Source organism: Pyricularia pennisetigena, chromosome 6 (genome assembly GCF_004337985.1).
Source record: "Pyricularia pennisetigena strain Br36 chromosome 6, whole genome shotgun sequence".
In the NCBI taxonomy this organism is placed as follows: domain Eukaryota; kingdom Fungi; phylum Ascomycota; class Sordariomycetes; order Magnaporthales; family Pyriculariaceae; genus Pyricularia; species Pyricularia pennisetigena.
In genome coordinates, this window is record NC_043744.1 from 3270427 (window position 1) to 3294702 (window position 24276).

A 24276-nucleotide genomic window follows, 5' to 3' on the forward strand; every position below is an offset into this window, starting at 1 on the left:
GAATAAAAGTGTCGTACCAAGCTAGGAAGCAATTAATCCCATATAGTAGCTTGAAATTTCTCTTCTCTGGTTGACGTATATTCTCCATGATTACACCGACGCAACAGCTCGCAATACGCTCCTGCTGCGGGCGGTCGTTGAAGCTTCCTGCCATGAGGATAGCCATGAAGAGCACTTCATTATCTCGACGAAGACTGGTGCCAGTGGTATGTCCCACCAGCATGGGGCAGTGCTGTTCCTGATACCTCCTGTAAAAGTCCACGAGATTGTCGGCATCTGCGGCCACGCTCGGATTCTGTTCAAAAAACGCATCTATGATGCCAGATCCAGATGCAGGCTGGTCCTGCCGCGGCTGGCGTGAACTTGCTTCATTCATCGCTTGGTGAGATGCTGGTGACGACGGCATCGACATGTCGCTCGCTTGCCTTTCCGCATGGCTAGTTATGCTGAGGCCGACGCCGGGCCGTACTGATGAGTGAGTTTCATCGCGGAGACGGGATGTGTTGGATGGCGAGGCAGAAGGCTGTCTTGAACGCGGCTTCCTAACTGGTCCTGGGCCTCCATCCGGGGCGCTGAGCAGATTAAACAGTCAGTCAGCTCTGTTTGTAACTGCTGGGTGAAATCATAAGCAAAGCAGAGGACAAGTTCATGGCCTGGTGACTTGTAAAAGACTTACCCTAACAAGTCAGCAGATTGCCTCTTTTTTCTTTTTGATTTCGACTTGGCAAAGCACTCCTTGTTCATTCGTTGGCAGCTAGAGGTACATGAAAGATTGTCAGATTTTGGTTTACCTTCATAGTCACACAGGTACGGCCCGAGAGGTCCCCCTCTCAGCAATGCATGCATCCGTCCCCCCAAGAATTGGCGCTTACCGTTCACACTTGGTGGCGCCATCGGGTGTGATGCACTTTGACTTTGCGATGGAACAGTTTGCGCACGCCCGATGGCCTCCAGGCGGAACAAATTTCAGCGTTTGAAGGGAGGAGCCGTGGCTCGTCATCTCGGAGGTATATCGGGTCGTCGGCTGTTGTACTGGTACGGAGCTCAAATCGAGTTGCCGGGTCGCGTCTTTTTGACACCTCAAAGTCGTAGGGTCAAGCCGAAAGACACCGTCGAGACCCAGTAGTGACTTGTTTCGGCTTTTCTCTTTTCTTGCCACGACCGGCATCTTTGTTTCTTCTCTGGTCATTGCGCCAAGTGCGAGTTTTATGTGAGAAAAAAAAGCATACAAAGTATATATGAAGATAGCCAGTTGCTTACCACACCAAGCAAGACGGCAATAGGCAGCATAGGCAGCATAGGCAGGACAGGCAGGCAGAGCCAGGCTATGACGAATATAAGCAACCGAAGATGGAGAAAAACAGAGGTTCCAAGGATTAACGCGGCTGGATCCTTCATCAACCCCCACTACCGTTTTCGACAGGGCTGTCTTTCAAAAGACTTTTGAGCACGCCCCAGTGGGGTGGGAAATAAATACCCAAATAACAAATGAGAGGGAAAAAAAAAAATAGTAAAGGAAATATTCTCCACGGTGATAGTGATCAAATAAATGTGTTATATTTGCAATGCAAACCCCCCCAAAAAAAAACACCAGACTCGGTATTTGACTGTCAGAGTCTAGGCCGCTTAGCCTACCAGACTTCTAGAGTAGACATCCATAGGCAAGGTACTGTTTTGCAACTGACGAACACTTCTGCTTGCCTACTTGGTAATGTGCCTTAATCTAGTGTAGTTCTGGTAACGAGTCGACCCGCACGGCACCGGAAGCCTTGATCCACTCCAGGCGAAGTGCACCCACTCCGGGGGCGACGGAAGGTCCCAAAGGCCCTCAATTGTATGCAGGGTTGGATGGGTCAAAACAAAATGGAGAAGGAATCGGCAAATTACCCTATTCGGAAATCCTATCGGGGTAGTATGCGGCGAGCCTCGCCTCGACTGCTTGACCTTCAAGGTGAAGAGAAAGGGGGTAAAGACCAGAAGAAATAAGGAAAGAAATGGCCATTGCAGAAGTGGCTATGCGTGGGTAATTGGAAAGTGAATGTGGTGTGCAGGGCAGAGTACGTGGTAAATGTTGTCGGCAGGGGGCAGCATAAATGAACATTGCATCATATCATGCCGTAGCTGTAGCGAGTATGGATTGGTTAAGGTGAGGTGAGATGGGTAGGGTGCCTAACGACCTTACCTACCAAACTACCCAATGGCAAGTTCAAATAAAAAGACAAAGCTAACACCAGCATGCCCGACAAGGTGAGAGAGAGAGAGAGACAGAGAGCTTGACATGACCAATCTTGGATCAGGCAGCAGTTGAAAAGGTGACGTCTTTGAGGTGTGCCAGGTCGGCCATAGTTCGGGAGGTTCCATGTTCAATCTTGGTTTCGTGTTGCGGTTGAAATCCGAAGATTGTTTGATAGTACATATTAACATCATAGCTTGATCGTGGAAACGTCCAATTTGTCGACGTGAGACCAAGCGCGCGAATCCAGGTGGCGCTTATGTTGGGGGTCGATCCTCGCCAAATCCAGTGGGTGGTAGTGTGCGGTGCGTGCATGTGGGGATCTTGTCTACTGTACTTTAATGCTGTAGCGCAAGTGAGCTCCGGGAATATCTTTCCAGAGAGCCAGAGTCCAGTCAAAACCGACAATATGGCTGAGGGCGTTGGTGGGTGGAGTCCAAGCCCCACAAGGCTTGTCTGAATCTAGCAAATGATCGTCAGCTGATATGCACACCAACCCTAGGTTTTGGGTTGCCAAGAAGCTTTAAAGCAGAGCCCAAAAGGTACCTTGTTTTGCTGAATCTCTTACGTAGCTTGGTAGGACGACTATACTCACCAGCGGGTGCTTTCACAGAAATATCATCTTGTGTAATTGATCAACTTACTTGCAGTAGCTAACAAGCAATCCCTAAAATTATAATTCAGGCGAAAGAAGTCTGGTCTATCAACTGAAGACGCAGCAGTCACCAGGTACACACCCGACCCTACCTTACTTACTTAACCCAAGGTTATCGACCAAAAGGAACATGTGCACTGCCACCCTCTCCAAATTCGAGCCCATGTCTGATATATCTAGTTATCTGATAATAGCAACGGGATTTGCCTAGCAAAATACAAAGTCATTCTACGTAGTAGACCCATCAAATCCCGAGTCATAGAATTTTGAAAGAATGTCTAGGGTCCACCAAGCCAGTCGGTATACCCTAGCAGCAGCCTGGCTAATGCCTCAATGAAATTTGCCCACTTAGCAATCAATTTCTCTTTCCTCTTGAGCTCGAAATACTTGCCTACCCGACTAGCTGACAAATAAATAAGTAAAGCATATCTCCTCCCTCCCCTGTCGTATAACCTGGCTAGCGGGAGACAAGCCGGTGAACAAAGAAAGAGAGAGAGAGAAAAAAAAAGATAGTATTATCTACCATTGAAACAAAGACTGCCAGGGATAGCCTGGGACGTCGGTCTCAGCCCGGCCTACTGGAAGCGGGCCTTGGTCTCCCACAGTGATGACCACATTGGACCCTATCCACCGCACTAGGGCGTACGGCCCGTTCGGCCCTTGGTGGTTCTACCGCCGTTTTGACTTGCTATGATCGGTCGGTGGAAGCCCTGGAAATCCCAAGGTTGTACCTACCTATTGTACATCCCCTGCCTTTTTGTTCTTTTCTTCGGCGTGGAGTTTTCTTTCAATCGAAGGGGCAAAAGGAGAAAAAAAAAAAAAAAGGGCCCAATGAGTTCTGCTTGACCTTCTCACTGGCTGGGGGATCTCATACGATTTTTTAGTCCTGCCAAGTTCACATACAAAAAAGTTCGTATGTTTCTTGTCACTGGCCGAGTACCGAGCACCGAGACGGGGAAACCGAAAGCCGTCTTACCAATTTGCTAAGGTAAAAACGGGCCCCGCCCGTGTTGATTACAACGACTAGACGCGCGGCTCAGAACACGAAAAAAAAAAGATAAAAAGTTAATCCCGTGAGCACCGGGCCCTGACGGATTAAAAGCTCGGCGGCCGAGGCCGTCTGCTTCGGGGTAGCATCGACGATGCCGAAAAAAAAAAAAGAAAAAGAAAAACGAAACGGATTCCCTTCCTGCGTCCAAAAGGGAAGGTCCGCCCGCAGCCGATAGGTGGGTGTGTGGGTCTGATACGCTGGACTTGTGGTCATTGGTCGTGTGATGTTTATGTACATCAAGCCTGGGAGAGTATCATCGACCAACGTGACAGTCTGTATTTTGACAGGCGACGAGGCGTAGTTAGAGTGCCATTGGTAATCAGGGGTGACGCGCGTAGGTTTAAACTTATTGCAGGTACATAGGTGCCATCCACAGCCTTACTGGAAGTTGACGCCCTCGGCGTGGGAATATTCATCGAGTGAGGAGGATGGATAAACACTTACTCGCCTAAGCATTCTAAAAAGAAAAGTGGACTAGACTCAAGTACTGTTCGGACTCCTTACGAATTAAGACTCTTCAGATAAGCTTGCCTCTTAGTTCCTGGGCAGGCGTTGACTTGGCGCATTGGGGAGCTTCCTTGCCGCCTGACATCGAAAACTCCTTTGCATCCTGAGAGGACTAGATCATCGAATATGAGAAGAGCGATTTGCTTGTCCCTCACTAGGCCCATCAGTTCCTGTACTTCGTAGAAGCACAAGGTGTTCTTGCGGCTTTCACTCGGACTGCAATTAACCACAATGTGTCCAACAAGCTGAAACGCAGACGTTGAAACATGCAAAGACACAGAGATAGGTAGGAGAGCAGAGGGGCGACAAAGATGGCGAATTCATTAGATCATATCATATTGATTGGTCTGCATCTCACCCCCTCAAGGCTGCGCGGGCTGGCACTCGCGCTTGTGCCTTGTCTTCCAGTCGGCCCTCTGGCAATCAACAGAGCAGTACTTGACCTCCAAGCACGCCTTGCATCGGTTCAACTTCTGTGTCCCACTTTCGGGTCTCCCGCAGGTTCGGCACATATCCACCACGTCCGCCACGTCGAGGTCCTCTGCCTTTCTTTTGAGCGCCTCAACCACGGCCTTATCAACAACCTCCTCGACAAAGGGTACGGCAAACAGCGGACTGATGGCGATCCGCGTCGCGTACTGGGCAGCCGTCGAATCCCACTCGGGGAGCGCGACAAACGCCTCGGGCAGCTTCCCCCTGCCGCACGAACAGACCACCGCGCTCCCGCCCCCTTGCTGTCCGTGCTCACCGGGGAGGGGGATAGTCGCACCGGCGGCCTTGTACTCGCAGTCCCCGCCGTGAGGCCACGTCCGACATCGCTCCGCCAGCGCTGGCAGCACCCTGCGCCAGAGCGCGAGCTCGGCATCGTCCGCCGACACGTAGCAGACCTGGAAGCTAGGCAGCATAGCCAGAAATGCGCGCAGGTCCACGTCCCCGGCCACTATGGTGCGAGTCAAGGGCAGCACGGCCGCATCTGCAACGACGCCGGCTGCCGCGGCATCCAGGCGGAGAGCCGACACGGCCACGATCATCTGCACAGAGCCGCTGCCGGGCCCGTCGTTGCCTGCGCGTTCGATTGCGAACAGGCCTGTCTGGTCACCCTGAAGGCCAGATGATAACATAAACATAGTGAAGAGCGATTCCTTGAAGTTTGTACGAAGTGCCTGTGCCGCGGACACGGTTCGGGTGTCGGACATGATGCGTTCTCGGATGCGCCGCTCCCGACTGCTGAATGTGTGCGAGGCCAGCGTGACCAGCCAGCGCAGTGCGCCCTTGTCGGAAATGTCTAGGACTGGTAGAGTATCAAGGTTGACATAAGGTAGTGCCCCTGAGACAATGGTTGGGATGGACAAGTCCGATGTCAGGGCCATTGGGGAGATGAAATCTTGTAGTTGTGGTGACGTGGTTGGATTGGAGACAGGTGCGATAACCTCCACGTAGGAGGACTTCCGTGCTATTCGAGTCTTGGAACCCTCCTTCTCAATCGGCAGAGTAAATTGCAAGGGGTATACCTTGTCATCATGGCCAAAAACTATTTCAATGATGAACGGCGATGTCTGGCGAAGATGAATAGGCACTTTCTCTGAGAGAAATCTCATACCATCGCCATCGGTAATATTAATACGTCCAGTCAAGGAAGTCATCTTGCCTGTGCTGGCATCAACATCAACACTCAAGGACATAGTCTCGTCACGTTCTGCGGTTGTTGACGCTCTATCCACACTACTTGAATAGATTGGATGCGCGTTCTGATTCGGTAGGTACCGTGTAAAGAAGACTGCAGATGCATCTCCAGTCACAGTCTGGAATATTTGCATAGGACTTCCAGGTTTCCCTGCAAATATCTGGATTGCCTGCAATGTGGGCTGAACATCGAGACTGATCCGTGCTGTGAGAGGCTCGACTTGCAGAGCACAAGTGGGACAGTAGAACGAAGCTACAACTGGCAAGCTTCCAGTCCACCCTCCCTCGCCCTTTGGCGCATTGACTGCGATGGTAAAATCATCATCTTCTGGTGCTCCATGGATCTCGACTTTGCCGAAGCTAAGCTGCAAGTCGCCAAAGTAGTTGGTCCATTCACCCTGACTAGATTTGATGCTTGCTTGGAGAGCAAGGGCAGATCGTTGCATTGGCAGACCGGCAAACAATTTCTTAAGATTCTCAATCGGGACGACCAGAGATACTCCGATAACTTCTGGAATGTTCTTCCACCTGGCGAAGCTGGGGCCGTTCTGGGACTTTGAGGGCCTGATTTCGCTCCTGAGCCACGGCTCTGTATGCAGACCCTGAATATGCATCTGCGAGGCGAGTTCTTGGGAGAAGTTGTTGCCCATCATAATTGAAGTGTCCTTGTAGACACGCTCGAGGATTTCTTTGCTCACTTTTCCCCAGTCTGTCTGAACCCGAGCTGCAAGAGCCTTGACGAAAGCCACAAAAGTACCGCGGTGGTAGCATGGCATACCTGCGCTCTGTAATCTCCTTTTGCGCTGTTCGAGTGAGCCCCTGAGGAGCTCTTGTGCATTCTCCTGCTGAAACATGTTGCGATATACATGCCAAATCATTGCCACAGCCCCTTCAACATCCATCTTGACGGGTGGCAGAGACAAGTCACCGTAGCAAGCAAACTGTGAATCGGGGATCCATGTCATACGGTAGGGAGACATTTTGGCATTCTTTCCTGCGCTGAGCGCGGTGCCGAGCGCTTCCTGAACGTCACTTGTGACTGTCGAGTTGATCCAGTACTCCGAGACGGTGAGGCCAAGAGCTGCACCCACAGCCAGAGTGTCGCCACCGAGGAGTTCCTCAAAGTGGCTTTTCCCCTCAGTAGTAACGCTCACCAGAGACTCGGTCGAAAGAGCGGACCATGGGCGGCCCTTGAGAAGCGGACCGGACGACATGACAATGTTGAGTACACCAATGTGGTCGGACAGGTTGGAAGAATCAATAGCATCAAACAAAATCGGCGCTGCTGAGGCTTCGGATACCTTTGGGCCATACCAGTCCGAGTCCAACTTGAGCTGTTCATTGCAGAGCTGAGAGCGGAAGAGGTTTGCGTTGAGCTCAGTACGCGATGATGCATTGCAGCGTTGAAAGGTTTGACATAAAGCCAAGGCGTCTGCGACCACTGGGCGGATAATCAGGGATTCTTTTCTAATCAGGTCAACCAGCGCCCGAACCCATGCTCGAAACTGAGCAAAGGCTGCGTCGGCGGCCTTTGATATACCATGCACAGTCTTGCCCGATCCTGATAATGGCGAACCCTCTATAAGGTGCGCATAAGCCGTGGCAAGATGAAATCCCAGAATGGGGTCGGTAGCATAATGTAAGACTCTGTCTCCTTGACCAAGAGGACCTGAAAACATCGGATTGGCATGTTCGGTAGGTTCGTCGTCAGGATCTTGCTTGGTCGTGGTTCCATGCTCCCAGAAATGCTCAAACGAGATCCTGAGATCCTCAAGGGTATCTGTGGCGGGCTGTATAGCCAGCGGAGCACAAGAGCGCACGCCAGTGTAGACTTTTCCATTGACTCCGTACTGCGCTTCCCTCTCGGCCTTGGATTTTTCGAGACTATTTTTAAAGGCCGCAGGAGGTTCGTTTTGCAGCAACAACTGAGACAAGAGCGTAATCACGGAACCGAATGCGTCAAACGTAAATCTATCGCAGAACTTGATGACAGAGCCATACCGGCTCTCCTGCCATGAGTTCCACGACTTGGCTGCTGCGGCAAGCTTTTGGATCTGCGCCCGCAAAAACTCAAAGGATGAGCCACTGAGGTAAAGATGATAGTAAATATCCCTCAGGCTGCCGTGCTCCTCAGGTTTTATTCCGTCGACGAGGAAAGAAAGAAATATTATATTGCGGGCGAGAATGTAGTCGTCGACATCACAACACGTGATATCGAACTTCCTAGGCACTATCCAGAAAGCGACAAGTGGTCAGTCATGCATCCCCAGTTAAGGAGCCATTTTGAATAAAACTTCAGAAGACGAGATAAGCGTAGTTGATAACACACATACAACTGTTTTGGTTGGCATAGGCCGTGTAGAGAATATTGCGTACATCACCGCAGCCGAGTAGGAGGATGTCAGCGTCAGTGCCAGGCGGCACATTACGAGCGAGGTTGACTGCCGGGGTGTTTCCCAGAGCGTAGAAATAGCCCGCGGGTCTAACTATAGATGGCGTCAACATGATGAATGATTTTCAGTTAAGCAAGCAGCTGCTCGTGATTTCTTCACTTGGCTGCGTTGGTTACTGTACTGCATGCGCTATGAGCTCTGAGAGGGTGCCACAGGGTGCCATGGAGAAGGAAGTCCAAGGAGAAGCTGTCGCTTTAATGAATACAAATTCTGAGCTAAAGAACTGCAATAGTTTCTCTGTAGGAACTGGCTTCCTTTTAAATGAATACTCTTATTGGATGTTCCTAGCAAAGATTTAGGGGAAAGTCTCGTAGCCCATTCATTCTAGGCGCGTTCCACAGCCAGGAATTGCAGGGAAGCGGAAGTGAGCCTTTTGGCGGGGCATTAAAATGGGCGGCCTGGCGTCTGGAAAATTCCACGATAAATTATTTACAATCATGGCTGGAATCACGTGAAACACACCACAAGCGGGAGACAATCAATTTTGAGAAGAGTAGAGGTGAATGCAAAAATACTACTACCTACGAAAGCCACGCACGGAAAAAAAACAAATGCTTGCAAGGTCACAGAAACCGGTCGAACCATAAACAATGTTGCCCTTTTGTACTGCCTTTTTTTGAGCGCTCAATCCGCTCCCCATTCCATTAAAATCATAAGGGGTGATAAGTCATCAAGAAGTAGGTAGGTCCTATCAAAACACGCACAAGCACCAACAATGTCTGTTTGACACAAAACCCCTAGTCTGAGGGTTCCGGCCCTTTGAAACTCCTTTTCTTATCTTCCTTCCCTGTTGGCGCTTGCCATCAAACTCACCACCACGCCCAGCGAGTTCAGCCGCCAGTGCTTTGCCTCTTGAGGTCGTGATTTAACCAGTCACTGTCCAGTTGGCTATCGGGAGCAAACATGTCCTCTTCAGGGCTGGTGGGAGTGAATGGGTTTTCGACGAAGTCGTTTATGTTGAATTCTTCGCCCTCTGCTTCTTGATTTGAGCGCACGACATCGTTCTGTCTGGTGCGTGCTGCCTTGTCGATGCGCTCCTCCATGTCAGGCCGGGACTTTCGGGGCCTTCCGCGCTTGCCCTGTTTCCTGACAACGCCTGGCAGACCGCCGATGCACATGCCGCGGCCTCGATGCCTCGTGAGCGCATCCTGACGCGAGAACTCCTTGCCGCAGGGGCAGGCGTATGCCTTGACCAATGTGTGAATCTTGGCGTGGCGCTTGAGGTCATGGGAGCGGACGAAGCACTTGTTGCAGTTCGGGCAGTTGTATGGCCGGTCGTTCAAATGTGTTTGTACGTGCGACTTGACGTTTTCCTTGCGACCAAACATCTTGCCGCAATCGGGATATGTACATGTCCACTTGCCCGTGCTGGCATCCGGACCAGTGATGTAGGCTTGAACCGTGTCGGATGAGATACCGGTATCTCTCTTGAGCTTATCAAAGTCGAGATGCGCGATGCTTGCGGCGCTGACGGCACTGGCCTCGGACATATTGCGCTGGTGACCGCGCTTTCGCAAAGGCGTCGAGTACGAATCGATTGATGACTGGTATCCGGGGGAGCCGGCGGACTGATAGCCACTCGACGACGAGTGGTAGCTGCTGAAGTTGTTCGAGACTGGCGACGATCGGAAACCGGCCGTAGATGTGGGCGACGTCAAAGAAGCATTCATATTCAGGACCGACGATGAGAAAGGGAACCCTGAATGAATGTTCGGACGCGATGATTGGCAATCGGTCGTGATCGGTGGCGGGACGGTCGGAATGACGGGCATTTGGTAGCTTGCCGAGGGCAGCGGCGGGCCAAGAGGTGAGACCAACGGGGGCCCGAGAGATGAGACCAATGGTGCGCCATTGGGGGACCCAGTTGTTGGCTCAGTGGCATCCGTGAGAGGGCAGACAAACTCGTCGGACGGGGCAAGGTCCGGCGTCAGTGACGGTGTGAGAAGAGGAAGGTCAGCGTCTGACGTCGGTGTGAACATTGGGGGGACTGATGAGGAGGAAGAGTTATCGAACAAACCATGCTCAGCACCATTGAGAGAGGAAGATGTCAGATTACCCATCAGACTTGTGGGCCACATCGCGTCCAGAGCCCATACATTCTGTTCTTGTCCATTCGAGGTCGAAGACGAGGTCCCATGGTTTGGCAAGTTGTACATATCAATTACTTGATTGGGATCCACGTCGACGAACTCGGATAACGGATGGTAGTATTCTGACATCTTGGGTGACTTGATGTACTTGAACATGCTGGGTAGCACAAGTCACCTTCGAAGATCGATGGTGAGAAAATGGTTTCGTTTGCAATGCTGTGGTGGAAGTTTTCTGATTTGGAGAAAGACTTGAGTGTGGAAACTGGGTCGGTTTTCCGAAGGGAAAAAAGAAGGCTTTACAGTAAACTTTTGTTGACTCTAGCGCTTTGGTTCTTGGGAAAGCCTCGTCGTCCCAGCAACCAGGCGACCCCCCTGGCGCAGGTTCGAGTCCGATCTAGGCAAGCGCCGGCTGGGGTGCATGGAAGTGGGTCTCAGGTCCAAGATTCATACACATCCCACCCAATCCGAGACGTGAAACAAACCCATGGCAGGAGCGACCGAGGGCGCGGGCGCTAGTCGGTGCCTTAGTAAAACCCTATACACAAGCCTGTCCTACTATTTGCAGCCATCTTTTTTAATGTTCTGTTGCGCCGAGAGTTTATGACGTGATCTTTGCTCATTTCCCATCCAAGTTGCGAGGGAGCACCCGTCCTGCATGCGCCAGAAAATCAAGCCACACAAAAGCTTCGGCTCCATGCATTGAATTGTGATTTTGATATGTTGTACAGGGCAAATTAAGTACTGAACAAGATACCCAGCCCTGTAGCAAAGGTTGAGGTTGTAGGTGCAGCCTGCAGTCTGCATCATGCAACCGGCCATTCTTTTTCTATAATTACTTATGACCGAATGGAACCTGATCTTATATGGAGTGGTTGGTTCTACTTGGGCACACTTCAGTGCACGCGCAAAATAGGCGTGACGTTACCCGCAACCAAATATGCCGCAATAAGCAAACCACACAGAGAAGAACCCAAGGGTTGCTAGGAGGAAAAGAAAAAGCAAAAACCAGAAAGCCAAAAATATCAAGGGGGAGAGTGAACAAAGAAAGAAAAAGACCATAGCCCGAACTCACTGCACTTTATCAACCAACCCGCATCACGGGATGAACAAGCCTTAGCTGAAGGCTATCTGCCCTACCTACGCATAACCAGTTCTCCGCTGTCGCCACAGCATGCCCTTGACTCTACTCAAGATCACACATCCAGCTCCGGTAATGCCGATGAACAGGGAAACAATTGTGAAGAACCATCCCCGACCCAAGGTGCGGCTCGCCGGGTCAATGATAGCAGCTGCAGCAGCGCTGAGGCCGCAGCGCACCATCTGACCGGATGCATACGCGGTGCTTGACTGCTCTGGAAACATGTCGACCAGCAGCGTGCTCGCCGTGTGGCTCATCATGGTCGAGCAGCAACACGCAGCAAACTGAAGGACCATGGCTATCGCTACATGTGCTCTGTACTGCACAGCCCAACCATACCCAGCCACTAGTGCAGCTTGTAGGGCGACCACGGGCAAAATGTGTCGGTACCTCGCCTCCTCGATAGGGAACTCGTCCAGACTCGTCAGCCTGTTGCGCTCGATGACCGCGTTGTGGGCCCGGGCAGTCACTGCAAAGTTGCGGTCGATGAGCTTGCCCGCAATCATGCCGCCGATGGTCATGCCAGTCAATCCAGGAAGCATGGATAGACCTATTTCCAGTTCGTTGTAGTCGTATATGTCTGAAAAGACGACAGGAACGGCCACCTGGAAGATGTAGTAGACCGTGTACGACGAAGCAATAACCCACAAAACCAGAGCGGAATCCGCGTGGAGTATAATGTGAATAGCGTCCAGCGGGCCCCGCAACAGTCGCCGCTTGCCTCCCAGCTCGAGGTTCCTTTCCCGAGTCGTGCGAGAAGCACTGACGTCCTGACTTTGGGAGCCTGGGCCGGCCTGCCTATCGTTGTCGCTGTTGCGGGATTTGGGGGAAACCAAGTAAGACTTCCACGGCCTCCAGACGCCACCGACAGGTTTGGACCCGTTGCCGGCTACAGAACGGGCCGTCTCCGGAAGCGAGACACCCACGATCAAAAAGCACACGACCGAATATATTAAGAGGGCCAAGAAAACCCACTTGGAACCGCTCGTACCTAGAGCCATAGCACCGCCTATAACGGGACCAAGGGCTGAGATGCCATTACAAGTACCCAGCGCAGGGCCAAGCATCGAGCCACGCTCGGCAACGACCGCAACATCTGCCACCACCCCATATGCGATGGTGATTGTGGGCGAGGCGCCGACACTCTGGCAATAGTCATGGTCAATATTCAAGTGCTTCCCCATATGCAAAGTTCAACGAACCTGGAGGGCTCTAAGCACAGCCAGCGTCGCGTAATTGCCCTTGTTCAGTGCAAGGCCCAAGCTGGCGCAAGCATAAAGGGCTACGAGAAACAGTAGCACTGGCCGGCGGCCATGAAAGTCGGCGAGTGGAGCAAACAATGCCGGCGCGATTGCCTGACATACAGCGTACACAGTGACTGTGAGGTTGATCTCCTGAATAGAGGATGCAAATTCCCGGCTGAGCATTGGAATCAGTGGGAAGTAAATAGTAGCTGAGATTGTTGACAGGACCATGACAAGACCGAGGAGGTAAGTCAAGTATAAACGCATTCTGTCAGAGAAGATCGAGTAGTCATTGTGTGATTCTGAGGGAGTCTGCATGGCCTCGGTCGCATGTCTTTGATTGATGGATTCTGGGCCTGCCATGATGAGCAGAGGGTTGCTGGAATATGTTTACTTGTACAATCATACCAGTGTTTTAGCTGTGTCCAGGAAGTGCGCGAACTTCAGCAATTTGTACTACATCTCTCTACCTGTACTTCATTCCGCCGGAGCGGGATCGGCCTTAATTCGCCGAAGGTACCGGAGCATAGGCCGGCTCGTCGGCCGACCATACCAGCTGGGGCTGTTGTGGTTCGCTGACCGCAACAGTAAATGCAGGGTTTAGTCACAAAAGTTCAAGGCAGCTGCCGAATAGGGCTACGGTAGCGCCCGCCGAGCCCCAGGATGAAGTCATGAGCTGACTTGATCCAAACAAAACGAGTAAATGTCTGCGGCATCGGACAGAAGATGACAGGAACACCACCTAAGTAATTGCGACAGCGCTGGCCCGGCATCGAATTGGACTCCGCGTTGTGCAAGCGAGGGTGAGTCAGCTGTACGAATGAGCATTTTACTCCATTGTTCTTTGAGATAGGGGAAAAAAAAAAGTATTTGGCGACGGACTCATGCTGAGATCTCCAAATGGAAACAAGAGAGACTTGGATGCTGAATACAGTACAGACAGGCCCACTTCCAAAGGACAATCCTGGGTAGTGGAGCCTGTCAGGTGCGTGTGATGAGCCAAGAATACAAAGCGCACTGCAAGTGCACTTAATAATAGTACAATGGCCATTTGATCTTTCCTCGGGTACGTAGTATATCAATGAATAGACTAGGCTATGCATGAAAAATTTTGTCTAATGTTTATCATGTTAATATTCAGATGAATGGAGCTTGTCCTACATACTCTGCAGTAGTTCTAATTATTATGAACCCTTCTAGAAAAGATACGAAGCAATAGAGTGCGGATGATATCGGCGGAGACACCCACCCAGTGGACCCCTCAATTTGACACTGGCGACTGGTGTCGAACAAGCAGCAATTGGTCTGTGCATCACCGTGTCAACTGAACCGAATAGGAGGCCAAACTTTTCTTGGGACAAATTCGAGCTGAGACCATCTTAACCTCTCGACCATCAGTCGTCGCCAGAGTTCTCCAACCAAACGGCAAGCTATCGCTGATTGTGCTGCCGTGTTCCGCTCCGTCAATTTGCTATCATACAGCTTCCCGACGCGGCACGCATCTTCGATCCTGCTTCTGCCCTTGTTCCACCGCGAATTTGGTGTTGTTGTTGTCTTCTTTGGGGTGTCCTTTTTGCCCAATCAACCAGTCAATCAATCAAAACCCAGATTTCCCATCTCCCAGATCTCCACCACGTTTATGCAATGTCAGGCAACACCCTTCGAGGTACTCCCGGGCGCGCTCAGGGACGCGGAGCCATACCAAATTTTCCATCCAGCCCGGCAGCCGCTGGTTCAAGCTCGTCCATTCCTCGCCCTGTACTCGAACAAACCATGAGCAGCCATAATACTCAGCCTCCAGCCAGCGAGGCAGGCGGCTCCACCATGAGCGCCAGCCGTCAGAAGCAGACAAAGAGAGATGAGGTATGTTTGCATGCCCTGTCGGCCAGGCCCCTGCTCTTGACGACATGATGCCCTACCCCTTTTTGGCCTCTCCCCTCCCCCACGAAGCCGTGAGCGTGGTCTCTTGGGTCCAAACATCGGTCTTCGTTTCATTCCACTGCATGCAAGACACGCGAGAGATACCGGCCTTGCATCTACGACAACGACGCCATGAGCACAATCAGCGAACCCATTCGGGGCTTCCACGCCACCAGAGGAATGCCGACTGACTATTATGTACAGGCGATACGCCGCAAGATGGAGAACGACCTCGCCAAGAAGAAGCATGTGACGGGCCGAGCCCGTCACTCGAGGAAAGCCCCGCCCGGAACCGTCCTCGCCCTCAAGCCCAGCCAGGCTCTCCAGATCAAGCCCGGCACCACCGTGGCCGAGGCCGCCCAGCTCATGGCCGCCAAGCGGGAGGACTGCGTCCTGGTCACGGACGACGATGATAGAATCGCGGGTATCTTCACGGCCAAGGACCTTGCCTTTCGTGTTGTTGGTGCCGGTCTCAAGGCTACCAACGTTACGATTGCCGAGATCATGACCAAGAACCCGCTGTGTGCCCGGACAGACACAAGCGCGACCGATGCTCTCGACTTGATGGTGCGGAAGGGCTTCCGCCACCTGCCTGTCATGGACGAAAACCAAGACATTTCGGGCATCCTCGACATTACAAAGTGCTTTTACGATGCCATGGAGAAGCTGGAGCGGGCCTACTCCTCATCGAGGAAACTCTACGATGCCCTAGAGGGAGTGCAATCGGAGCTGGGGGCGAGCCAGCCTCAGCAGATCATTCAATACGTCGAGGCACTGAGGACAAAGATGTCAGGCCCAACTCTGGAGTCGGTCTTGAACGGCATGCCCCCTACGACTGTTGGCGTAAAGACATCGGTCAAGGAGGCAGCCCAGATGATGAAGGAGAACCACACAACGGCCGTTCTGGTCCAGGATCAGGGTCAAATCACGGGCATTTTCACCAGCAAAGATGTTGTGCTGCGTGTCATCGCTCCCGGTCTGGACCCCGGAAATTGCAGCGTCGTCAGGGTCATGACGCCCCATCCTGACTTTGCTCCGATGGACATGAGCATTCAGGCTGCTCTCCGCAAAATGCATGGTAGGTCGCGGAAGCATCGTTTGTGCCACAAATTTGAGACAATAGGCTAACAATAACCCTCAACAGACGGTCACTATCTTAACCTCCCGGTCATGAATGACTCTGGTGAGATTGTAGGAATGGTGGATGTTCTCAAACTTACGTATGCCACTCTTGAGCAAATCAACACCATGTCAAGCGGCGACAACGAGGGTCCCGCATGGAACAAGTTCTGGCTGTCCTTGGACAATGAGACAGAATCCATGGTTTCGGGAGATGGTTCACATCACCATTCTCATTCACATGTCCACCACCGTTCCGTTATGTCGCCAGACTTGACGCGCGAGCGATTGGATAGTGTTGCACCTGGAGACTCGGCTTCCCATGCCGGCGTTGAGTCTCCCGGCCACTCCATCGTCCAGCACTCTCCTGAGCTGCCCGTCAGTGAGATCCCCTTCCCCTTCAAGTTTAAGGCTCCGAGTGGCCGAGTCCACAGGCTACAGGTGATCGCTTCTCACGGAGTAGCTGCCTTTATCACCAACGTTACTTCCAAGCTTGGCGGAGAGATCGAGGCAGTGGGCGGCGCACCAGAGGTTACCGAGGATGGACAAGTCCGTGGCGGCTTCGCCCTCTCGTACCTTGATAACGAGGGCGACTCGGTCAGTATCACAGCCGACCAGGATCTGCTGGAGGCAATCTTGCTCGCCCGCCAGTCAGGCCGTGACAAGGTTGATCTTTTTGTTCACGATCCGGAGAAGCCCCCTGTTGCCGTGGCAGCCCCCGCCGCCGTGCCGCCAGCCCCTTCTGAACCTGTTTCAGTGCCCATTCCCACCCCACCAGCCTCCAGCGTGGCCCGGGAGCGCAGGAGGCGCAAGTCGCCCGCCAGTGATGACAGCGATGAGGAGGAGGAATCGGAGGACGACGGATCCTCAACGCTCAGGAGACCACGCCGACATCAACGCGCGGCGGCAGCCCAGCAGGAGCCACTCATCGCGGGTGTTCCCAACGAGTTGTTGCTTCCCGGCGCTATCGTTACGCTCGCAGTTGTGATTGTTGGCGTCTTTACCATCTCGCGCATTTCAAGCAACAACAGGTAGAGTCAGAGACGAGTAGCTTGAGGTCAGGGTTGGCGAGATAAATGGAAGAACCTGAAAGTTTTTGGTCATGGACAGGGTAGATACCCATACTGGGGGAGAGGCCCCAGCCCACGCATTGCTGTTTTCGTCATATATTTTTTGCTGCGATGTCCTGCCGGGTTCGCAAAAAGATGGGCTCAGCTTGTTAGTGTTTTTGATTTGTACCACATAGTGTTGACGATACCTGTCCAATACAATTAATACCGTACGCACTAAGCATCTTCTTTACTTCTGTCAATTGATTGCCAATGTGGATCTTGAAGAGTGCTGTTTTTCATGTGTTTTAAAATGTCTCCCGGATTCTTTGGTCAAATAATAATTTCCAACCTCTGACTGTAACACCCAACTCCCCCTGTCAGGACGTTTTGCTGCTTATCATTTCAATCCAAACCCATCTGTCGCCCCAGGTACCAACCAAGTCAACCTACCCTGAACCCATCCCCCTGATCTGATCAGAGGACCCACATCAACCGTGCACGGGCCATGCCAACTGACGTCCAGCTTCACGGTCCAAAAAAGTTTCGAAGCTTCAGAGTCTCGCGTCGAACTTGAAGGCAAGCCAAGCTCACATGTCACCATGATCATAAGGAATTTAGCAGTCCGGCACGGTAAGAAAGCTCTCACATTCTGCTGTATCATTCAATTGGTCACTATACTCACACAAACCTTTCCCGATTTAAAGGCCGGTCTGCCTTTGCAGCTCCAGTCGCCCGCGCCGTGAATGGCAGCACCACCAGCGGCATCCGCAGCATCTCGAGCGAGACCCTCTCGACCTCGGGCACCGTTCACGCCTCTACTCCGCCTACACACCCTCCCCCGAGTCCTGGAACGGCAACGGCCACGGCCACGTCTGCCGCACCCCTGGCAGTGCCCAGGGTATTGGACCCTCGTCTCCAGGCACGGTTCGGCCAGACGCAAAAGGAAGAAGCGCCTGACACGACGGCCCGCGACTGGATCGAGCTGAAGCGTTTCCGCAAGAAGACCTCGGGCCTTGGGTCTCAGCGCTCGACGCGAACCTACCGCCCCAGCGACCTGCTGCGCGACCCGCCCAAGCCCCAGGATGTGACGCTGGAGCTCCTGATGGCCTCGCAGTGTCACATGGGCCACCACAAGTCGCTGTGGAACCCGGCCAACGCACGCTTCATCTACGGCGTGCGGCAGGACATACACATCATCTCGCTGGAGCAGACGGCTGCGCACCTGCGTCGGGCTGCGCGCCTGGTCGAAGAGGTCGCCTTCTGCGGCGGTCTGATCCTGTTCGCTGGCACGCGCCAGGGCCAGATGGAGATCGTGACGCGGGCCGCCGAGCTGAGCCGCGGCTGCCACCTGTTCAACAAGTGGACGCCTGGCACCATCACGAACCGCGACCAGCTGCTGGCGGGCGGCGCGCTCAGGATGGTTGACGAGCACGACCGCGAGCTGCCCGGGTTTGAGAAACACCTGCAGGAGCGGAGGCCCATCACACCGGATCTGGTCGTGGTGCTGAACCCACTCGAGAACAACATCCTGCTGCACGAGTGCAAGGTGTCGCAGATCCCGACGATCGGTGTCATTGATACAAATGCCGATGCTACCAAGGTCACTTACCCGATTCCGGCGAACGATGACAGGTAAATACTTTGTGTTTTTTTTGTTCCTATCAAAAGTTGCTGTGTGTCCAAGTAGTCATTAGGTACTAACAAAGTCTTGCTGCAAAACAGTCTGCGAAGCATGGCCGTCGTTGCCGGCGTTCTGGGACGCGCCGGTGAGTTGGGGCAGAAACGGCGTCTCGCCGACGCCAAGAGCGGCCAGGTGCACTGGGAAAATCCGGCGGATGTGGCACGGTTCTTGTATAAGCTCAACGCGGAGGTCATCGAGGCGACGCGCCAGCAGATGGAGGCGGATGCCAAGGAAGAGCAACGTTTGCTTGAGAATGCTAGTTTAAAGGATCTGCTCACGTGATTGAGGTGTGGTCCTGTATGCTTTCTAGTCTCGTTGCCTAACGCCACTGGGTCTTTGGTTTGTGTGGAACGGCTGTATTACATGTGCATAAGTTTGTAAAAATACATTTGAAAGAAATAGACATTGTAACCCTGGGTTTTCTTGAGGCGTTGTGGCCTTTGTTATAAGCTGTCTGCTCATGGCATTCTAGACTGCCGGCTGTACTGTACATTTGGTATGCACAATGCAGCTCCTGAGTGTTCCAGCATAGAAGATGAAAAGGTACGCAAGGCAGAATTTAGTCCCTCTCTCGGCTTTTTTTTTTTTTTTTTTTTTTTTTCTCATTAGTAGCCGGGGGGTAATTAATTGGGCCAGTCTTGCTAACCCAAGTCACTTTCACAGCAGCTTGATCGAAGGCCCTTCTCAAGAGAGCGTTCCGTGTCCGGATCCCTCAAGCAAGTATTAGCCGACACGTTTCCCTTCAAAAACTCTAAGTTGTTGTTTCGGAGCCATTAGAGCTTTCCTGGCTCGTTATATACCGCCCTTTAATTTCTCCAGTCCACTCATATACGTCCGCTCAATCCTCTTTGTATTTTCTTTCTTTTCTGTTGCACGTCTTTGATATCTGGATTTTGGGATCCTGCTGCAAATATCCTACGCTCTTTGCTGGATCATCATGCACCAACGACAAGTTGCGATGACCTTGTCCTCTAGTTGTTGAAATAGCCGCCCATGTTATGCATTCCGGGCGCCTGAAAGGCAGGGATGTGCTCTGCTGAGTAGTGAACAGGAGCACCGCCCGGCTCTACCTCGGGCACCAGCGGGCCCGGCGCAAGATATCCTGGCTGGTGGTGGTACATGGGATGCTGAGGCTGCTGCTGGTGGTAGTGGATCTGCATGGGCGCCTGCATCATGTTGGGTTGGGCATAGGGATAACCGCCGGTTGGGCATGTCGGGTACTGCATGGGATGGTAACCCATCTGCATGGCGCCCGGGTAGCCATAGCCGCCGAGGGCCTGGCCTGACATCATGCCGTACATTCCTTGTTGCTGTTGATGCAGCTGGATGTGCTGGAGCTGGGCGCTGAGGAGCTGTGCAGGACCCATCCCCAAAGCATCATGGCCGAATTGAGATGGCTGCTGGTGCTCCGGAGCGTTGCCGGTAGAGACCTGCACGGGAACAAGCTGCTGCGTCCCCGGATGGGGTCCTGGCACGAGCATGTAGCCCGTCTGCTGTTGGGACACGGGTGCCGCCGTGGTCTGCTGTTCGGAGGGGGGATGGGCAGTGCCCTCAGACGCGACGGGCTTGCGGATCTTGGGCTTCTTCAGAGCAGAGCGGATGGGCTTGGGGCTCGGATGTGGTGCATCAGAGGAAGTAGACGAGCGCGCATCGTCGTCGATGCCGCCCGCGTCAGCATCGCCGCTGCTGCTGCCCGAGTGATGCCAGCTCTCTGGGTCGCGGGGCCGACGGCGGCGAGTGGCCGTACCGGGGTCGCTGTCGCGAGGCTTGAAGTGGACGCGGCGGTCCTTGGTCTTGTTGTGGTTCCGACGCGCAGAGCCCGACGAGTCGTGGGCGTCTTCGACCGTGGCGCGGCGGTAGTTCTTTGCCCAGGTTCCAATGTGGCCCCGAGAGGGATTGGTGGTTGGGGCTTTGAGCCTTTCCAGATCAGATATGTGTACTTTTACCATCCCGTCGGCCGTGGAGGTGGAGGAAGACGATGAGGATGACAAGTCACCTGGTGTTTTGGTGCCCTTATCACGGGACCGACGATTCATGGTTCAGGTGAGACTGAAAGTGCAAGCCGTTTAGCTGGGTGGTTGGATGTGAGGATAGTAGGGGGGTTGAGAGACGGGATTGTGGTCAAGCTGATGTTGGTGTGGAAAATCGCCACTCAAGAGGGGAAGAGAAGGCGTGCTGCATCGACGGTAAAAATCTCAGTTCAATATGAAGTTTCACCGTGGTGAGAGCTCTTCAGGTAATTCTGGCTTTGTTCAGTTCCCGTTGGTTTGGGAGCAAATCGGCAGGTGAAGTAGATCTGAGGATTTTGACGAAAACAACAAACGGTCAAAAATGACCACAGAGAGGATGCAGCTCAACGGTAGCGTGCAGAAAGATCAACACCGACTAGAGGTTGCATCCGTCACGTAAAAGGTAACGTACTGGACGTTGTGCAGAAGATGGTGACCAAGATTTGGTGGAAGGGTTCACGGTTGGTCGAGGAAGTCAAGGCACTAAGAATCCAATATAGGGACTACAGTGGCTCTGTCAGATACCCCTCCAAGAACAGGTCCCAGGCGAGGTATCTTACCCTGCACTTCCGCGTCTGGATGCCTATAGATATAGGTAGTGAAGGCTTTTCATGTTGCCGGTGCCGATATCAGTTTAAGCAAGTCTCAATACCCTTAGTAGCAGCTCTTACAACCTCACTGACTCATAGTTGCCCGTTGCCCTGACCCTTTCTGACGGCAGGACTCGAAATTTATAGCGCCAGTCTTTGGCACATGATTCTACCGCATACAGGCGGGATATCCAAACCCAAAAACCTGCCTCGATGACGGCTTGAAAGACTGCCTGCAGGGGCTATCTTTGTCTGAGATTACTCGCATGGTATCTTCTTGCAGCTCTTCTTGTAAGCCCATAGATTGTTGGAAATACCCAAGGCCGGTTTTCTATGATTACAACCCAAAGTACCTAAGACTCTAGGATGGTGGTTTTCTATTTAGTAAGACATTCCTTGGCAGAAATCAGAGACCAGATGCGTCTTGGAACACGTGGTATCCCATGCAAACAGAAGCATTCCAGATATCAAGATCAACCGAGACAGGGCGCCAGATCTTAATTAAATCTTAAGCTAACATCACTGCCTGCATTCTATTCGCACGCGATATCAATCCACTGGAATTGTTAGCGATGCCGTTTTCTGGACAAATACTTCCAATAGGACTGCCAAGAATTAGAGATGGGGTCTTGGGTCAAAGAAGAGCACCGACGGCAACTTCCGGCATTTCTCGTTCTGAAGGCATGCTGATCGGATCCTATAGCTCAGTCCTACCCGATGGCGCAAGTTTCTGGGTTTCTTTGTAGGAGAAAAATACTGTCATATATCAAGATATTACCAGTTGTTTGCATGTAGAATACATACGCCATTAGATATTGAGTAGGATAATACAAACAGTCATCTTTTCCTCATCAGGTTGATAGATTGTCACCAACATTAGTCGAATTATAATGCCAGCAAGTACGTCGCGCTTACGTACTCTAAATGGCCAGATGTGGTAAGATATAAAAGGTAAATTTTTATCTGTACCTGCCCAAGACGGACAAGATCAGACCCAAGAAAGTGTCGAAAACGACTGAGATATAAATATATATAGCCATAAGAAGAATTGTACAAAGAAAAAAAAGAGGCCCAAAAAAGGCAGGTGAATTAGGCAAGCCGCAGAACTGAACTTTTTGCTCGGGAAAAAACTACCTGTCAGCCCCCATGAGATTTCTGTATGCTGCATACTGCCTCTCGTCCAGGGCCGTCATCCTGTCCAACTGCGGGCTATGGCTCGGGACGCCGAGGCTGGCGTTTTCGGCAAAGTTGTGCGGGGCAAAACTGGGCGGAGCAAAGTTCGGCGCCGCAGCATTGTTGGCGTTGTCAGGGCCGGAGGAGCTCTCCGTGGGCCCGGGGCCGCTGGACCTGTCGTCAAGAGCAACCTTGACCTCGCCTGAGCGCGTGTAACGCCGATATAGGTAGATTGATAAGCCAGTGACGGCCGCCACACCGGCTGTTTTGTGCGAACAAAAAAAGAGTCTTTGGTTAGCTTTTGAAAGACAGTCCACCCAGTGACATCTGCTGAGGACTTTTTTTTCCGCATCACCTACCGATGGACCCCGCAAGAATTCCAGGCGCGTCTCCTCCTCCAGTGGAGGCAGTAACTGTACCACCCGCGTTGACCGATTCGCCGGGCGGGGAGGGCTCAGGGGTCGCGGTCGGCGGCGCGTCGGTGCTGGTTGAAACAAGACCGCTCGAGAGAAGATCAGAAGACATAGGTACCGGCAATGGTAGGCTGAGGGCTGGCGGGCTAGGAGACGGTATAAGCAGCGACGAAAGAGGGGTTGCTGGAGACGTCGCCGAACTGGGTGTCGAAGACGGGGTCGTTTGCAAGGGCGGCGCCGACGTCGGGATAGGCGTCGCCGGGTTTGTCGGGGTCGTTGCCCGTGTCGTCGAGGTCAACAGCGTCGTGGGGTTCATCCCGGGAACCGGAACGATTATGGCACCTCGGTTCGGCGGTATCGTGCCATTAAGAAACATATTTCCCGGAGAAGCAGGGAGAGTTGCCGATGGCTGGCCAGGAGGCCCCGTTGCTGGCGGCGTTGGGGACTTTGGTGCCTCCGATTTGGCCTCTGATTTTGACGAGGCGGAAGACGAAGACCCGGAGGAGGAACCGTCTCCGCTAGAATCCGAAGACTCGGACTCGGACTCGGGACTACCAGGCTCAGACGCAGCTTCGTCACCGGGCTGGGACGCACCCTCGTCACCAGACTCGGGCTTCGCATCACCTGGCTGGGATGCACCCTCGTCGCCAGACTCGGGCTCTGGACCACCGGGCTGGGATGCAGCTTCGTCACCGGACTCAGGCTCCGGCGCCTGCCTACGCTCCAGGTCGGCCAAAAGATGAGCCAGGTCCCTCGGCTCCTCTCCTCGTCGGATGATGACCGGCACCCTCCTTCGAAGTTGACGATGTTGCATCTTTGGGCTGGCCATTTTCGGTGGTCTTGCTGTGTGTAATTAGACCAAACCAACTGAGCGCAGGTTTGGGTAAATAACCAAGAAACAAAAAAACCAGAAAGATGAACAAAAAAACGACCAAAAGAAAACAACAACATCAACAAGGCGCTCAGCGCCTCAAAAGGAAAAAAAAAATATTACGTACGAGAACGCCAAAAGAGGGTAACGCACAGCCAGCTGCTCGAGGTGTGAAAGAAACAGAAAAAGAAAATGGTGGGGACGAAGATGCAAATCAAATCAAGAATGATGGGCAAAAAAAAGGGGCAGGGTGGTATTCATCACAAGAACCACCGGCATGCAACTCCAGACAATACGATTGGACAGGCTTTGGGACTCAAGCCTTTTGCATCCCAGTGGCCTGGACCATTCAAGAAAAGCGAAGAGAAGCTTAAGGTGACATTGGAAATGGCGA

General features: G+C 52.7%; 7 protein-coding genes across 7 annotated transcripts in view; 1 reads left to right on the top strand and 6 right to left on the bottom strand.

Moving 5' to 3' along the window:
- The window catches only part of PpBr36_04774 (uncharacterized protein), a gene marked incomplete at both ends in the record, with an annotated part of 2816 nt that extends 1627 nt beyond the window's left edge, over positions 1-1189 (bottom strand). Inside the window, 3 exons of the mRNA XM_029891933.1 lie at positions 18-572; positions 677-754; positions 873-1189. Coding sequence (XP_029750016.1) covers positions 18-572; positions 677-754; positions 873-1189 — 950 coding nt within the window. The remainder of the gene's footprint in view (positions 1-17; positions 573-676; positions 755-872) is intronic.
- A 3619-nt stretch (positions 1190-4808) lies between these two features.
- PpBr36_04775 (uncharacterized protein) lies at positions 4809-8634 on the bottom strand (the record flags this gene model as incomplete). Its single annotated transcript, XM_029891934.1, has 2 exons — positions 4809-8359; positions 8463-8634. 2 exons carry the CDS (start codon positions 8632-8634, stop codon positions 4809-4811), a joined length of 3723 nt encoding a protein of 1240 aa, XP_029750017.1.
- Positions 8635-9412: 778 nt separating this feature from the next.
- Positions 9413-10828, bottom strand: PpBr36_04776 (uncharacterized protein; the record flags this gene model as incomplete). Its single annotated transcript, XM_029891935.1, has 1 exon — positions 9413-10828. The coding sequence occupies one exon, from the start codon at positions 10826-10828 to the stop codon at positions 9413-9415; it is 1416 nt and encodes a 471-aa protein (XP_029750018.1).
- Positions 10829-11809: 981 nt separating this feature from the next.
- Positions 11810-13417, bottom strand: PpBr36_04777 (uncharacterized protein; the record flags this gene model as incomplete). Its single annotated transcript, XM_029891936.1, has 2 exons — positions 11810-12955; positions 13013-13417. 2 exons carry the CDS (start codon positions 13415-13417, stop codon positions 11810-11812), a joined length of 1551 nt encoding a protein of 516 aa, XP_029750019.1.
- A 1281-nt stretch (positions 13418-14698) lies between these two features.
- Positions 14699-19108, top strand: PpBr36_04778 (uncharacterized protein; the record flags this gene model as incomplete). The annotated part of the gene is made up of 5 exons (XM_029891937.1): positions 14699-14917; positions 15179-16052; positions 16119-17027; positions 17850-18777; positions 18868-19108. 5 exons carry the CDS (start codon positions 14699-14701, stop codon positions 19106-19108), a joined length of 3171 nt encoding a protein of 1056 aa, XP_029750010.1.
- A 689-nt stretch (positions 19109-19797) lies between these two features.
- Positions 19798-20862, bottom strand: PpBr36_04779 (uncharacterized protein; the record flags this gene model as incomplete). Its single annotated transcript, XM_029891938.1, has 1 exon — positions 19798-20862. The coding sequence occupies one exon, from the start codon at positions 20860-20862 to the stop codon at positions 19798-19800; it is 1065 nt and encodes a 354-aa protein (XP_029750011.1).
- A 1693-nt stretch (positions 20863-22555) lies between these two features.
- On the bottom strand, positions 22556-23840 carry PpBr36_04780 (uncharacterized protein; the record flags this gene model as incomplete). Its single annotated transcript, XM_029891939.1, has 2 exons — positions 22556-22860; positions 22958-23840. The coding sequence occupies 2 exons, from the start codon at positions 23838-23840 to the stop codon at positions 22556-22558; spliced, it is 1188 nt and encodes a 395-aa protein (XP_029748973.1).
- Positions 23841-24276: the final 436 nt, after the last annotated feature.